Genomic DNA, 17,999 nt, shown 5'->3' with positions numbered 1-17,999 from the left:
AATAACTCAAACTGACAGCTCTGGCATCATTCACCTTTTATTATGAAGCACAATATATGTAAACCGAAATATCAGACATCTCGATTCAGAGGTGATGTATTTTGTCTGTCTTTTTAAATGCTAAACTTTTACATTATCCGTCATATGAAGACACACCCTTAAAATAAGAAAACCTTCAACATTTTTACTTGCTACCACAAACTCCACTAATTCACAGCTCAGTCATGAGTATTTTCATTGTGGTTTACAGCACTGCTAAACCTGAACTCTAAAACTCGTGTGAAGCCTCAGACGATCAGGAGATTAAAATAAGTAATGCTTAGGATCATACTCTATACTTCCAGTTTCTATGCTTTTAAGATACTTTTAGGTTCTTATATTCCCTTTTTCCTCTGAAACTGGAAGAAGTAAAAATTTACTGTTTGTCTCCTTTTTCTCTTGCTCTTCAATGAAAGCTGTGATTTTCACTCTGGCGCACAGATTCAAGAGGAAAGGTTTTAAGAAATTTTTTCTCGATGTATGATAAAATAGCAAATCTCTGCCTTGTCTCACAGTATCCTGTGCCATCCTGTATCCTACTTCAGTCCTGCTAGACAAGCCCTGGGTGCTTGCCTTCCATCCAATAGCACCTACACTACTGCATACCAATACTGCATTTCCAAATTAGAGTAAGTGTCAATGCTCTGCCATTGTAGTCCCTACACAAATAGTTCTGCTTGAAGAAGAATATCCATGTAACTGCTGAAAGATCAGACTCTTGAAGACACATCAATAAAGACCGAATTCAAGGTACCAGCTTGTGCTTGCTATCTATTTCCCTTAGTTTTCTTGAATGTTTGCACCTCTCTTAGCCAGTATCTGCCTTGGACAGTCTCACAGTCATTAGCGCTAAAAAAGAGAAGGAAGTTACCCTTACAATGGGCTCTTGTAGCCAAAGACGGATGAGAGTTGCGAGGGTGTAGTACATCACCAGCAGTAAGATTGGATTAGCATGGTGATACCAATGTAACTCTTGATTTTTGATGATCATCCAAGTGCTTGAGCAGTTTGTCTGAGTAAGAGAAGTCACACCAAACAACCTGTGGATACAAAAAACAACAACAGAGTTCGAGAATAAACACCAAATCTTAGAATGTTTAAATTTTGTTTCAGTAATTTTTACTTACCTATAATACTGATTGCTCTGTTCAAAAACAGTATTTTCCACCTTAACTAAAATGCAGTGAGTACTTTCATTCCGCAATATTTAGTGAAAAGGAATGGGTTTTGTGCTTGGTTTTCAACATAAAAAATGGAAGTACAATATTATTACATCTATCATGTCCAATGTGAAAACTTTAAATGACCTGCGCCCTGTAGGTCCAGAGCTACAGAAAAAAGGGGAGAGAAAATCTGGCTGCAAGGCTGTTTGGCAAATCACAGCAACATGACATTTCAGATTTAGTAAACTGACATACAACACCATTCCACTCACTCTGCCAGGACAGAGCTCTGAAGTACATCTCCTCAGCACATTGAAGAGCTTGCTGATATTTTTTTCAAAAGCTAATACTACTAATAATTTGCTATCTAATTATCCAAATACTTATAAACGTACTTCACTGAATTCATAGCTGTTGTGAACAAAAAAGGAAAACATTCAGAAAGGCAATTGTTCTGGATGATCAAATCATTAAGAAAAAAACAGAAGAAAAATAAATTGCAGTATTAATATCAATGATATGAGGTATTTGACTATTTCTGGAAAAACTGGGATCTTACAATATTTCTATCAAGTAAGAGACTTATGTTGGAAAAACACTTAAGAATAATAAAAAAAAAATTAAATTTAAGACAAGATGTTAGATGAAAAAAACCCTAGTAAGAAGTCAAAATTAATCTGGTTCTTTCAGTGTAAAATATTTTGCAGAGTTCCAAAGACAGTGCACGGAGTTACCAGTAGCATATGTCAGTATTCATTAAAAACAGTTTTGTTTTATTGACAAATAAATTGACAAATTCTTCCACAATGTAAAAGTTTGCAGGTTTTATGCGAAATAGATTTGATTCTAAGAGAAGTTTAAGGAGAACTATTTCTTGATAGAAAAAAAAAAAAAACAAACCCAAACTATTGTTACTCTGAAAGAATAAACCAAATACATTGAAAAAAAAAAAATTGTGCTGGGGGATTTAATCGTAAATGGTAACAGGAAAGGGTGAATGAATATAAAGAATGACATTCAACAGAGATGTACTGCCTCAAATCTGCCCTTTGGATGCTACAGAGTGAAAAGAATACGGAAAAGGAGAGGTTATATCTGTTCATTCACTGGGAGGTTGTGGCATGGGTATAATACCATTAACTGCCAGAACTAGAACTCCATAGCATTTTATTAAACGATTTATCAGCACTCCCTTTGCATTCTCATTGTCAACATGAGCCAAAGGGTACAAGCTTTAAGACTTCTCAGACCTTTTGCGTGGATTCAAGGTTGGAAAAGAAACAAAACAAAACCAAACCCATCCTGCATACGAAATAAATTTGTAACTTGAAGGAGCTGACAGAGCTGCGTTTGGAGTTGACCCAGATTCAAACTTTCGTAGCGTCCAAGCACATTCAGGGCTAGTGCTACGGTTTGGCTCCATCTGACTGAAATTCACACTGGATTGTATTCTGTTCATATTTCTATCAGCGTAGGGGAACAGCTTGTTTTGTCTGCTCTCCTCTCTGCCAACTGACTTGAAATTTTTGCCCATCAATGATCAGGGTCGGTGAGTTCCTATTAGTTTCATCTTCTACCTCTATTTTACAACACATCCCTCCATCTTTGGTTCATTTCAAACTTTTCTATGTAAGCACAGTACGAATCACCCTATTTCTGTTTCACAAACATATCAGAATTAGAGTGAAATCCAATTCTAACTGAGGCAAGAAGTCTTTCCATTGACAGCAAGTGATGAATATTTCCTGCAGAAATGAGGGAAAGACCAGTTTCTGAAGGTCCTTGGACCCTTCTGCCAAGCACATGTGATCTTCATATCACATATTCCACTCCTACGGTACATAGCATTATGTACTATAAGTATAAAGTCCCCAAAACTTATGTTTTACTTTTATCTCTACCGAAGGAACATTCCACGTAATTCTACCAGTTTGGAAATTTATTATGTTTCAGTTAAATCCTCATTCTGTTAGTTTCATTTGCTTGCTTCAAATTACCCATACATTTTACGATCGGACTTAATCCTGCTCCCTTCTGGTCCTGCATTTACCAAATATACGCGAAGTTACAATGTGCCTCTTCCCTCTTAGTTGCCATTTGACCAGCCACGTATTTATTAAACCCATTTCACTTTGTCTCCTAAATGATGAATCTGGAGGAATCGCTCCTCATTTCTGAATTCTCCTTGGTTTTTGAGACGTGTGACTCACAAAGGTACTCAACACAACATTCCCCGTCTATCAAATTCAAAATGCACTGACATCTTGGGAATGCTCGTTCTGCCTGTTCTGGCCTCCAATAAGGCTACAAGTTGCTGTTCATTCAATATTTATGCTTCATCATTATCTTCAGTGAGAATTGCTGGGGCGGAACGTTTTTCAGGGACATAGAGACATCTTTTCTGATTCAAAGCTTTTAAATATGCAGGAATGACTGCCATAAAACATATAAACAATTAGAGCAAGCAAGATATATTAGGGCATTATTCAGTTCTGCGTACCGCATGCCACAAAGATGTCTTTACATTCAGTATTGATCATGATCAGCTATATTTGTTCCCAGTTCTGATCTTAGTGTGACTTTGCCTTAGACAACATACATGTACACCATCAGCAAAGTCAGAACGAGTCCTAAGTGGGGGAAACCAGATGCCAAACAAGACAAGCATGTGCATGTCTGTATACAGAAGACAAATAAATCAAATACTGAGTGACCATTTACTAATGGAAATACTTTGCTTTTCAAAAGAGTGCGTGCAATGTCAAAAACTGGGGGTTTGCAAGAATCTTTCTCTTCCAGCAATGAAGCAAAAACTGTGGGTTTTGAAGTCCTCATCAGTACTTTGAAAAATGCATTTTATTAAAAAAAAAAAAAAGTATAGTAGAAATCATTTGGAAAATTTCAGAAACTATAAAGGGCCAAGAGGAACTTGAATGTCTGACTGAGGAATGCTCTGAAATAGCACAGTGAAGAACAGTTCTTAAAATAAAAGTGATCTCTTTTTGTCCAGTTCCTACTCTATAAGCTTGTTTTCCCAACAAAGCTTCCTACTGAACCTTTGAATCATCCTTCTGGCAGATGCATTTTCATCTTTTATGACTCCCTGACAAAGCTGTAAGCTGTGACCATAAAAAAGCCCAAGACTTTTTATATCAGTCTAGCATTGAAAATCAGAAAAGCAATTTAAATTTCAATTGAAAACAGAAAAACAAATTCCTTTTGCACCCACAGGTATTTGACCTAAGAAGCTGCTGAAGTGCCATGTTTGATCACTGCACAGCTAAAACTTCTCCAGCATGCATTATGTAATCATTACATTAATTATAGTATAAAAAATGGTGTTAGTAATTAGTCATGGTATTAAATGCCAACAAAAATGGTTACAACCCCCCTCCCAAATAAATACACGTCTCATATACAGAACTATCTAACACAGTAATTACAGATCTGTTAGGTCTGTGAATTTTGCCTCCAGTAAAAATGACCTGGAACATTTTTCATTGTAAAAATATGTCAGTTCAGATCCTGTGTGTACTAATGTTTTAGGAGTTGATTTCAGACAAGGATTTGCCTCATAATTTCCAAGGCCAGGAAGGGAAGTAATAATTCTGACTTCCTGCACAATGTAGGACACGCAATAATTCTTGTGTTGAACAAATAACTTGTGGTTGAGTTACAGTTTATAGTTTAGAAAGGCATCCAATCTTGATTTGAAATGATAGCAAATCTTCTACTGCCTTATTATTTTCTACCATATTTAGTTCCTATCATAGTTTTGGCTAGATGAGATTTCCAGTTGCTGCATCTTCCTACAACTCTGCGTACTACTTTACAAACTACTTTTCACTACACAACAGAGCAGGAGTCATTGTCCTGTATCTTCTCTGAGCTTCACAATTTATAGCAGCCTCACCCAATGATCCAGAACATGCACCTACAGTCCACCCCCACCGCACTGCGCAGCGTTCCCCCACTTTGTACAGCCTGGGGGTCACACTTGGACACCACCCCAAATAGCAGAGTTAGAAGCCTACATTTACATGTTTATCCAAATACATTTGGGCTTCTTTGGACAGTTTAACATCAGTTAGGAAATAGGTGAAAGCTGCTTTCTTGCTACAGTATTACACCTGCAATTTCTAAACCGGTCAGCGCAAAATCTTGATGCACTAATACACAACCAAGGAAAATTCCAGGACAACTAAGTTTCCTTTTTTCTTTTTTTTTTTTTCTTTTCTCTCCCCAAGTAATACCTGCTACCTTGTCTTCCTAAGAAACTGTTTCATCTCTTTTGTCTTCCCAGCATCGAGTGAGAGTGCTAGCCAGTTCCAAAAACATCAGCAAAGGAGCATGAGATAAAAATGGCACTAAATTCCTGCCAGATACCTGAAAATGTCTGACTGGTAAGAACAGGAGATGGAGATGGAGGTAGAAGTGGAGATGGAGGTGGAGGTGGATAAAAGAGTTCCACTACATGACAGGATTTGGAGGCAGAGAGAGAAATCCTGAATTCGTGACTACCAATGTTCACCACAACTATTTTGAGATTACGAAAAATCCAATTTAAATGGAAGCGAACTTAATATCTTAGGGTTTTACTTTAACTTGTCTGAATGAACTTGGGGTGAGACTGCTGAAATTCTGACTGAGTTTGAGAGCCGTTTCAATTGTTTAATGACTGGGAACAAAAATTATATAAATAGTGTCACTTTAGTGACAGAAGCAATTGCCTTGCATGCAGCACTTACGAATATGCATCGGAATACATTAATATAACAAAAACATTCATGTATTGTGCAGAAAGGTAATAGCTTACAATGTTTTACAGACTCACTTCTGACTCACTCAGTGGAAGCAAAAGACATACAACAGCTTTTCTCATGAGTCTGAGCTAACTCCTGACAATGTGCAAACCACACATGAAAAATTCATTCAGTGCTTTCGATCAAAGAGGATGCGAAGTGATTCACAGTGGCAGGAAAATGTCTGTTATCATGTCCTATTGATTACATTTCCTATGAAGGGTCCGAGAGTGCAGTGGATTCTCAGTCTCAATTTGCTCAACCTCAGTAGACTAATTACAAATGCTCATGAATTTGCATGCTGCTTTGTTTTATTCTCATATATTCTAGCCAGGTATCAATGCATGGTGATTGAAATAGTCTGGTTTTCCTTCACTGGCAAACATATAAAAGCTTAAAACTGCATGCAGATTGTCAAACATTTTCCTAACCACCACTTATTACAAATCATTCTGGTCAGAGGTATAAGGCTATGTCAATATAATAACTGCATATGTTAACATCATGACATAGCTTTAAATGCTCTTCATTCATAAAAAATAAGGAAAAGAAACAGAATTGTGGACACCCTAAGAAACAGTAAAAGACTGGAAATAAGAAAGGAAGCAAGAGTTCTCATAATACACTCAATTTTCTGGTTTATATTCTTAAACATTCTTTTTCAAGGTGATAGGACCAAGAACCAGAGTGAAACCAGCTAACTGGGTGGAAAAGGGAAGAAAGGAAATCTGTACAGCTATTCCATGCAATGCTACATCATTTGTTAGAAGCCAGAAGCTACTGTTTCCGTAGGATGTAAAGGCAGGATGTTTGAAATCCCAGACGAAATTGATTGTGCTATCTTTTATCAAGGGAAGCAATAACAATGTGCATCTTTATTGAGAATTGTGTATTTGGTTTAACTAGAAAGAAAATACGTCCATAACAAGAGGGACAATATGGAGATTTTAGGCACGAGTGTAACGTGTGGTGCAATGCTTCCCTCTTTTTCAAGACAACCATGCCAATTTCTTTAAGGTTACTAAACGTAGTTTTAGAGGTTGGGGGGTGTTTAGGTGGCATTGATTTGGAAATTGCAGATCTCATATTCTGGCAGCCCTACGCCACTGATTTTAATGGGTAATTACAACACTGAGAGTACTTGCAAGTTACAGTCTCACCTCCACAGTTGCTTTGACAATGGGCAACAGGAAGGTACGGAGATCTGCCAGTGCGGAAGAGTAATCCTTTTTTTTAACTTTCTCACACAGCTGCTACTACAAGTACGTATATGGCACCATGAGTTATGTTCACTGCTATACAAGGTGTATATTGTACCATAATACAAAATCAGGATGGACTTTGAGAATGGAGAACTCAAAATAAACTATGGTTTTAATAATGCACTTAGAACACAAACACACACAGGGTTTTGTGAAAAAAATAAATAAATAAAAAATCACAGATGCTATCTTATAATTTCCAAGATTTTTTTACAGCTATTTCAAGTCTTCTTCATGCAAATATTCCTGTTATTGCCTGTAACATTTGCTCTTTATCCACAATAAACTGGATGTACATTATAAATACTGACAGATTTAAGCAGGAAAGATTTTTTCACAGGACTCACTTCCTGTTTCAGGAAAAGATTTACCATAGACTAATAAAATAAAATAAAACAATGATGCAAGTCTGCAACTCTCTGACATGGTAGCAGGCTGGAAATTAAATCCAGAACAGAGCAATGAGGATTACAGTTTGAACAAATGTCTGCATCAAGCCACTTCAGGAGCTACATTTCCTGATTTAGTATTTATGATTACAGGAATTTTTTGCTGTGGCCAGTACATATTGGATGGTTATTCACAGCAGTAGCATCAGAGACTTCTGCTGTGCTGGGTTGGATTTGGGGAATCCATCTTTGTAGAACTTCTGAATTTCTGTTGCATTTTATGAACTGTCTGAGTCTTTATGTCACCTGGATATCTTCTGTTGCGTACTTATTTCACTTTCCTCACATGGAAGTGGAGGGGAGTGGTGCCTACATGTCTGGGGTAGGAGACTATCAAGATTGACTGACATTTGAATGGCTGAGCCCTGAACAGTGATGCTAAAAGTGGCCGAACAAGAAAGGAAAAGAAAAGGGAAGAGGAGGAGGAGGAGGAGGAGGGAGGAGGAGGAAGAGGAGGAGGAGAAAGAGGAGGAGGAGGAGGAAGAGGAGGAGGAGGAGGAGGAGGAGGAGGAGGAGGAGGAGGCGAGAGGAGAGGAGAGGAGAGGAGAGGAGAGGAGAGGAGAGGAGAGGAGAGGAGAGGAGAGGAGAGGAGAGGAGAGGAGAGGAGAGGAGAGGAGAGGAGAGGAGAGGAGAGGAGAGGAGAGGAGACAGCAGAAAAAGGAACAACGGTGTTTATTTACAAAAAGAGAAATTTAACAATAGTAAATCCTCAGAAACACTGAAAAACAGTGTAGTGTTTTTGGAGGGGAGGGTGGTGGTGATGGTGTTAGAAATCTTTTTTTCCTGGGGAAAAGAGGGCTGACATACAGGGAGAAAAGGCAAAACTTCATGTTTTATAATACAAGCCCCAAAGACTGAGATTCATAAAGAAGAGTACTTGAAATACCAAAAGGGCTATGTCCCAAACTGTAAGCATTTCTTGAAGAGTGAACCTTTTTTCAAACATTGACTTAAATGAGGCATATACTCTTGTCGAATTGGAAAATGCCCTAGGGAAAAGAGGGGAGAAGGAGTGAAAAGAATCAAAAAATAAATTAACAAACAGTATCGTTTCTACACAGCCCTCCCAAAAGTTAGGAGTCCCCCATTTACACGAGACATCCCGTCAAGTTTTCTGTACTTGGATGGCAGAGCTACACACAAGTTATGATCCATAAAATTATATCTGTAAAGTCTTTTCCAAGGGAATCCTGTGAGCTACCCCACTCCCCCCAGTACACCAGTTGGCTATAGGCCCAAAGAAATACTTGCCAATGGAAAGGACTCAGCCAGTCCCGTGGTACCTCCAGGCCCATCCTTCCCTTCCAAGAAGGCTGTTACTCTCTAGGCTATGGGGTAGGAATTCAGACCACACTGGGGCTAATGCTCCAGGGTACGCTGAACTGGCACAAGATTTTTACAGAAATAGCAGAACACAGGGAGGAGAGAGGTGGGAAAGTTGGCTGAGATGCATTAAACGTCCCAAAGAATTAGGGTTAAGATGAGCAGGAGGTATTTGGTTTCACATGGCTTTTTAAGGGAAAAAAAGAATGAATGGGAAAATTGGCATTTGTCTTTCCAAATCACATTATGTATAAGATTCCACAGAGAAGTAGCTGATCCTTCATGCCTTCTCCTCAGCTCAGCAGGACAACTGTGTAGGGAGATACTGCAGACACAAACCTCAGTCCACAGCTGGACTAAAGTTATTAAATTTATCCATTCCGTAGTGATACAAGCTTTAAAAAGCATCACAAGTATTTTTAGTGCTTAAAAGCCCTAGACCTTGCTTTGGTTCACATTTGGATAATTCAGAACTGGCAAAGTGGAACTGTGCCATATTAACAACACCACAAAAATTTGATTGTTTGGGTTGAGAAGTATTATGATAAAATTCAGCTTAACAGTTAATAACTTTTTTGGAAATATCTGAAAATGTAGACGAAGACTGGAAGTGTTTTCCTTCAGAGTGTTGCTATCACAACGCTATAATACAGGCATACACAGAGTGAATATAGGCTTGGTGGGTAAGTAGATCATTCTAAGTTTTGTTTTAATGTCATCATATTTCTATAGCTCTTTAGCAGATGTCTATGTACTTTTTTTTCTACCAAGTCTTGGTTTCCATAGCTTCTATTGGATCAAAGCTTTTCTGGCAATGACAAAACCAGCCCTGGTATATCTTCCCACCCTCTCCTGAACATCAGTGACTTCTTTTAAAGAAAAACTAATCTGAAATGCACATCTATTGCATGAGAAACCTCATGAAAAAACAAGTAATTTAAAACCTGTGTGCTAATATCATCCTTATAATGAGGACAGAGAGAAATTATGAATCCAGGAAGCTGTGGAGGAGAAAGGATAGCTTTAAGGGTTGTGAATTATAGAAAAGCTTGCAAAAACTGTAATACAACACAAATCTTAATTCAGGGAGAACAAAACGATTATATAAGCAGCCGCAATAAAATCACTTTGCTCTCAAGTGAATTAACAACTTTAAAACAGGATGTTAAACAGTATCTGCTATACAACCTGTTGTTTTTTTTTAAAGTAACCAGATAATGGCATTTTCTCTGAGACTACGTGACTGGAAGCTGTTAAGGACTGGACATCCATTAAAGATGATCAACTTCAGACATTCAAATACTTCATATATCTGAAATAAAGCAGCTGCCCTGAGGGGAATTTAAGTCTGAACATAAAGATTTGTGAGATATATACCACATTTCATCCAATAATTGAGCTTTGTACTGACTTTCTATTCTAAAAGCTTGTAGTGTGCTTTCATTGCCTTAGAGGCAATAATTCCCCACTGTTATCACTAATAGTAGACGTGGGTCTATTAAGTCCTTGTTTACTGAGAAAAAACCTATCTTCAAAAGCTTGGCATGAAGATTTATCCTGTCAGTGGGTTTCCTCTCTGGATCCCCAAATTGTTTCATTACCCATAACACAGCTCAGCTGTTCTCTGAATTTCTGCTGAGCTCTGATACTGATGTTGCTCTTTTCAGCCCATCAGCGAGCAAGAAAAGCGGCGATGTCACTGTAGCCTTTGGGGACTTTTGCTGTGACTTCCAGAGGATGAAGAAACATGCCGAAGCAGTGACTCCAGTATCTTTTCACTCCAGTCAGACAGCTGAACATCTGACAGAGGGAGGACCACCAGAGAGAACAGCAAGAAAGTGAAATGTGGATAAAACCACAGAAGAAATTGCACTAGGCCTCCTGCCTGATACCTTTAGATAGAGTATCTCCTTCAGTATGATCCTTTCTCACCAGCACCAGCAGTGTCACTGCTTTGACAGCAGCAGCCTGCCCCATGTGTTAGGTAGACAGTTAGGTAGACAGCTGTTCTGTCACTAAAATAAAACTACCGTAAATGCAGCAGCGTTGCTTTTTCTTTTTTTTCCAAACAGTTTCAGCCACACACCGGAGACAACTCAGGGAGCGCAGAGGCTGCAGGAGCTGAGGCAGCACTGATGTGATGAGAGGATGGAGAAAGAAAAGCCACCCCAGCGGAGGAGGCTGTTGGCACCAGTTGCAGTGGTTTGCCACCCACCCCCCTTCCCCACATACACGCATGTTCCCTGCGACCATATGGGGGAACAAAAAGCAACTTATACTGAACAGCACCACCTGGGGAAGGACGCCACCCAAATCGTGCCAAGAAAATTCAAAATTTTTAATATCTAGTTGCATTTTCTACTCAGAGATGAAAGTAATGAGAAGACAGGTCCAGGTTTCTTAGGAGCCATGTGGAAAGCAGGAGAGGGAAAACGGAAGGCATGTTCAGAAACATCCATGGCCACAAAGTCTTCCCCTTGCCAGGGGGTGAGCTTGGACACCTCAGCACACAGCAGGAGGCACGGCTTAACGACGTCTTTCTGCGCCAATTAGTAACTGAGGTTATTGGTTTTTCAAAGTGAGTTGGCAGAGCTGGTGAAAGGAAAGGAGCCAACAGTCCCACCTCAGAAAGTCTCACACAAAGCAGAGCAGGGAATGTGAAGGGAGGACAGCCGGCTCCCAAAACTCAAACAGGTAGTGCAGCCCACAGACAGCCTTCGTGTCCTAAGCTCGGGTGCTGGGAGAAGGACGGATGCGGTTACGCAGCTAGTCCTTTGAGTGTAAAGCGTCAGCAGAAATCATTTAGGAAAAGGAGCCCGTGCTCAATTAACCCCGGCGAGCATCAGCATTTATCGGGGCGGTGCTAAGTGACCAGAAGGTGCAAGTGACCCCTACAACAACTGGCCATGCAACTGCCTGCCAGCCTAAGAGATTTACTGTAACCTCTGAAATAACAGATGCAGAAGAACAGAAATCGTTTTAAAGCGTAGCTTCAACTTTGAGGTAACTTGGTCTGTGATCTAGGAACCTAAGGATGCAGATTGCAGCCAAAAACTTTGGGTTTTATTCCAAGCTCTGGCTATCTGGGGGAGGGTTATGCAATTCATCTAACTTTTCTGTTAGGGGATTTTTCCACCTCTGAAAGGGAATGATGATACTTTTCAGTCACACTGGGACAGTCTGCTAGGTTCAGTGATGCATGCAGAGGATAAAGAGATTTTCCACTTACTCAGCTGGCGGTGAAAGGATTAAAAAAAAAGTAAGAGTGATTGATACCTAAATTAAGAGATTCTGCAGTAAAAAATAAGAGCAGAGAGGATACTCTTTTTTTAGCAGAGAACGCACTAAGGCAGAAATGCAAGTTACGATTCCCGTTTGTTTTTAAACAGAAAAAGAAAATAAAATACCAAGATATGGGAAAGAAGATAATGGAATAATGAACAATAAGGCTTAAGAAATGTGGGGGAAATGCCTAATTAACTAATTTCAAAACCAAAGCTGTATAACATAGTTGATTTTAAATCAGTTATAAACTGTACCTGACTGGCTCAGTTTTTATCAGTAAATTCTCAACTCCAGCTAAATGAACATTAACAAGAGATTAAGCGCATCCACTCTGAGTGTTTAGAGGAACTGATGGGGACCACCTCTTGTGCAGAAAAGGACTAACTCCCTGGTGTGTGCTCAACTGAGGTTAGTCAGGACTGCCTTTTTTACTACCTCCGAGGAATGCGGATGGTTCATTTGTCAATGTTTACATGCTGAGCTGAAAACACAAGGAGCTGCATAAGTGCTAAATATTTATCATCAGAATTTCTGGGCATGCCAGAAATAAGGGCTGGCGGGTAGACCTCAGAAATAAAGTAAAGACAAACTTGTAATGCCAAGAGAAGTTTGCTAATTATAATCCACATCTCCTAATACCAAAAAGCAGTAGCGATCCAAATCTGGTAGGAGGAGAGGGGTTGATGTCTGTCCATCCCCTCTCCGTCATTTTTTCAGACACTTGCTCAATGATCATAGCGTGCAGATCCACGTTCTTCAAACAATACAAAAAGAATATTAAAGGGTCACTTCTTCACAGTCATCCTCTGCGTGTCCACACAGGACAGCCTGTGACGGGCAGGGAGTCTATACAGACTATGTCAGTGCGGGGAATTGGATACACGGACGCAAACACAGGGTGCGTATGGGGGAGCGGCGTGATCCAGCTCTCCCTGACCACGAGCCGAGTTTCTGTTAGCGGAGAGGTGTGCTGGTCCCGCGCCAGTCAGATGGCTTTGTGTATGCAAAAGCGGGAAGGCTCTGTTACGACAGCGATTGCACACCCATTTCAAACCAGAATCAGCAGGAAGTTTATCGGGATACATCAGCACTTACAAAATCTTCGTCATTTCCCTCTGTCCCGCTGATCCCGACATTTCAACGCATCCCAAGAAAGAGGCACCTTCGGCTGTTCTTAATGGTAACACACGGCTATTTGGGGGCAGGAGACAGCAAGGAAGTGGCAATTCGCCAACATTATGTCATGCGATGGTGACTGATTTTTATGTTTGCAGCTTATGCTCGGTTTCCGGATACGGCACACACATTGTGGGGAGCGCCAAGGCTCCCCTCTCCCCACTAACAAGAACCACCTGTGGCCAGGGCCAGCCCCTGCCGGGCTGCCAGAGACCTCACCAGTCACAGGACTGCTGCTGCAGCAGAAGACAACTCAGAAACTGGTCTTTCCCACATGCAGAAACCCCTTGGTTTTAAAAGGTTCTAGCACGTCTCTCGGTTCACATCCCTTTCAAGGCCAGGAGAGGATAAAGGGGATGTAAATCACCTGTGGTGCAACGCCAGTAACATGAATAAAGTTGTGCCTGCCTCTGCCAAGGCTAAATTTGGCACTTTGCGCTGGGCAGCAGTTATGGTGGATGACGATGGCTCCGCCGTGGGGATGGAGAGCCACCCCCATGCAGACTGCCAGGGAGACCGGGAAGGGCTGCTCTGCCAGAGAAATTGCTGCAGTTTACTTACCAGTTCATCTGCTGCTTTTTTTTTTTTTTTTTTTTTTTTCCCACAAAGTTTCAACTGGCACAAACAAGAATTTGCTGATTTTAAAGAACTGCAGTATGTAGCAAAAAGAGATGAGTATTAATAACCATGAAAAGACCAGCAAGGGCTACAAACTCTCCTTAGTAAAGCTGGGTAAGTTTGCCCTGGCTTCCCTGTTGTCACCACTGGACTTCCACCCAAACCTGAGCTAACCATTTGAAATCAAGGTTGAATACAACTCTCCTATAAAGTAAGCGCAACATGGACTTTTATTACATGCCCCCTGATGAGTGAATCTCCAAGGAATCCCTCTGAATAAGTGTTGAAAGAGATGAATTCATTTTGGATGAATCTCCGAATGCCCGCGTGGCAGACACTAAGCTGGAAATCTGACAACAGCGAGTAGTTTTGCAACATTTCCAAGGTCTTCTTGCTAGAACTGACTGGGAGCTCCACCACTGGTTCTCCTATAGCATTTGGATATGCCAGACAGTGCCATCAGAACGGTTAAAAGTGCAAAACTCAAAACAGGAAAAAATTACATTGCACTTTTTCGGCCTTGTAAAAAGTTTTTTGTAATGAAATTCTGAGTGGGGTTCACTAAATAGGACTCTTTCTTTGTCAGTCATCTTGAGCAGTTTCTGATATAAACCACACCAGCTTGTTCCAGTGAAGTAAAACACTAAAAGGGAACTAAAGAACAGGCAAGGTTTTCTATGAACTAGTAGACCTTCCTCTTAGGGAGAAGCAAATGTAATGGAGAAGGTTAGAAAATTAACTAGGAATTTTCCACCATTCCTTGGTTCACCTTTGGTTGTTGAGGCCCCATCCCTGGAGGTGTTCAAGGCCAGGCTGGACATGGCCTTGGGCAACCTGGTCTAGTGGGAAGTGTCCCTGCCTATGGCAGGGGGGCTGGAACTGGATGATCTTCAAGGTCCTTTCCTACCTGAACCATTCTACTCTTCTTCTTTTCAACTCTTCTGCCACACTGTCGTGAATTCTGATAACTGTCTGCTCACCAGTCACAGCTATAGGTGTGAACTTTTGGACACCAGACATACATGATTAGGTAGATAATAAAAAATGAAGACCACACAGACTCTGATGATCTAGTTGATAGCATATGGACTGTCTACTGTGTAGTACAGAAACACTTCCTAGCATAATATTGAGAAACTAACTTGGTATGGTGCACAAAATCCTGGGACAAACCACCTTTTTCAGAATCACGCAATTCAGAAGAGCACTCAGAATGACAGAATCGTCGAACAGCCCAGGTTGGAAGAGTCCTCAAAAGATCATCTCGTCCAACCTTTCATGGGAAAGGGAGCCCAGATGACCCATCCACCTTGGGCTACCTCATAGTTTAGAAAGACATTATGGTAATAGCAAGGATGAGTACTGTCTTTTGTCAACGGGAGTCTGACCTTACTTTTCTAAGCTGTAAACAGACTAATTCAGTTTGCAAAATAATTTAAAAAAAGAAAATTAAGTTGAAGATAAAGTTCTAAGAAAACACATAGGCTAAAGTCTTCTAAGCAGAATTAATAATCTCCTAAACTGCGGTACATTATACAGCTAATATGAAACTCAGCTGAAAAATCTTCTGTAATAATAAGATCAACTAGTTAACTTCTCTTCTTCTGCAAGAGAGAAATCCTGGCTCTCTAACCTAATCTAGTCCTCATGACAAACGTGGTGGCTAGTCCGGTATGTTTGGAGCATGTTCTGTGCCTACGAAGTGTTCTTTTGCTGACGGAGGATGATGGAAACAGAAGAAGGGCAGTGCAGTGTCTCTAAATGGCATGTATCCAGGGGGCTCTGCCCCGGCTGCGGGTGCTGCAGTATTGTGGTGGTAAGTGGCTAAAAAAATCAGGCAGAAGGCATGAAAGCTGTTGCAGCCAAAGGGCGGTTCAGTACAGGATACATTAATGAACTTCAGATACTCTGTCTTGTCAAACACTGCTTTATGACCAGGTTACAAGGTAACTCCGAAACCTCAGAAATACTTATGAGGGTTATTCTGCCTCTCAGAGGTGAGGCACCTTTGTGATAGGCGCCAAAGATGGTCTGCAGCAAGGGCTAACAGTGGCTGCAGTTCAGGTGAAACACGTTGCCCAGCATTGGTTCCAACAGAGCTGCAAAAGCAGCAGGAGATCCGTGCCTTGCCCTGGAGAGAGGCAAGACACTGCCAACAAGGTAATCGATCAGCTACATCTTGCTATTTTGGCAATATCTGCTGAGATTTTATTGGCACACTTAGCCTCTAATTTAGAAAAAAAAAAAAATTATAGCTGGATGTCCCACCCTGACCTAACAACTCCAGGAATATTTTTGAGACTGTGCTGAAGCATTTATTAATTTATTACCCTGAATATACAGAGCATTTGTGCTACAAATCCTGAATCTAGATCAAAGCTTTCAGGGAAGTTCAAATGGAGGATTTTGGACTGGATTCATCTCAGATAGATCTGAAAACAAACTGGATATACTGAATCTACCATCTGTAGCAAATATCAATATAACACTTCCTCCAAAAATAAAAGAGTAATTGAAGCAAGTTTATTACTAATCAGTGTAAAACCTATTTCTAAAGTCCTGCTTAAAGAGATTTAGAGGCAACTTTCAGATGGAGATTTCCTGTTGAAAAGACAGCCTTAGATTAGACTTCTCCATTCAGAGCCTTAGATTAGACTTCTCCATTCAGACTGCAACAAAGCAATCAATTGTATCATTCCAAATTCCCACTCACTTATAGAAGATGTGAAATAACATACCGCTGTGAAGTGACTGACACTCCCTGGACTCCTAGGTTTGCCTGGCTTTATAAGGATGATGCCTTCCCAGAGATGAAACCATTTGTATTTAAACTACTGTGAATGTTACCTGCCTGAAAACTACAAGCAATACAAGACAGACCTAAAACTCTAAGAAAGCACATCGGTTTCCAGTTACATCGGATTACTGAATCTTTAAATGAATACGCTTATAAGTACCGTTTCGGACAGGAATAACTTTACTGACTCAGGATAAACTTCATATTGCTGCACTGATCCTATTTCTTCATGTTGGCAATACCTTATCATTACCCCAATTACATCCTTTTGCCAAAATAAACAATATCAGGAAGAAAGCAGGCAGCAATCTGAAAAATGGCAAACATACTATTGCATGTTTTTTCAGGCCGTGGCACTGTGTACTTAATTTCTAAAATCATTCTAGCTCATTGACTTGTTTTTGTTAACTCAGGTGAAAAGAATTTTATGGCAGAAATATATCTTCTGAATTTTGCTTTAAATGGATACTTCCTGCTATTGTTTTCCCATCTCTCTAAATCACCGATTTTGCAAGTCAACATAGAAGATATCTATTTTAAATGACGTTATAAATGAGTGTGGACGTTTTATTTGACGGAGATCAGTTGGTAATTAACCAGTGTTAATTTACGCAACTAGGTAACTCCTAACTGAAGGGCAGACTCAGTCTTATTCACACTGGTCCTCCTGCGCCAGTAGGACCACGCTTTCCAAGGCAGTTAAGAGTACTGCCTTCAGCGACTGATGCTCACTTCTCCACTGTGGGCTGGTCTAGAGAAGAAAAGCTGTTAGTGGCAGAGGCACCTTCGTGCATGCTCTGCCACCAGCGTGCCCGCCCCCGGACACATCAGCTATACTTCAAACTTTTCAGTACCCTGTATGTTTTTCAACCTGCAAATCCGAGTGCACACTGGATGGCATTTAGGTGGGTGTTTGTGCTTATGCCACCTCTATCTGCACACCGCAGAACCAGAAAGCCACAACAGCAGATCTGAAACTTTGTAGGAGATCGTTGCTTTCGTGTTTGCTAATAGCGCTGTGGCAAACGCCCAGGGCTACGTTATCACAGTATCCTATCTTGGGGGGAAGTACTTTGCTTGCAGAA

The 17,999-nt window shown here is 40.5% G+C and overlaps 1 protein-coding gene across 1 annotated transcript in view; it reads right to left on the bottom strand.

Moving 5' to 3' along the window:
- Positions 1 to 17,999, bottom strand: part of PIEZO2 (piezo type mechanosensitive ion channel component 2) — a gene marked incomplete at both ends in the record, with an annotated part of 316,577 nt that overhangs the window by 101,468 nt on the left and 197,110 nt on the right. The window contains one exon of the mRNA XM_082499215.1: positions 917 to 1,079. Coding sequence (XP_082355341.1) covers positions 917 to 1,079 — 163 coding nt within the window. The remainder of the gene's footprint in view (positions 1 to 916; positions 1,080 to 17,999) is intronic.

This window comes from Vanellus vanellus (assembly GCF_965231255.1).
Source record: "Vanellus vanellus genome assembly, chromosome: 2".
Lineage (NCBI taxonomy): Eukaryota > Metazoa > Chordata > Aves > Charadriiformes > Charadriidae > Vanellus > Vanellus vanellus.
The sequence above is the reverse complement of the archived record's forward strand: the minus strand, read 5'-3'. Positions and strand labels throughout refer to the sequence as shown.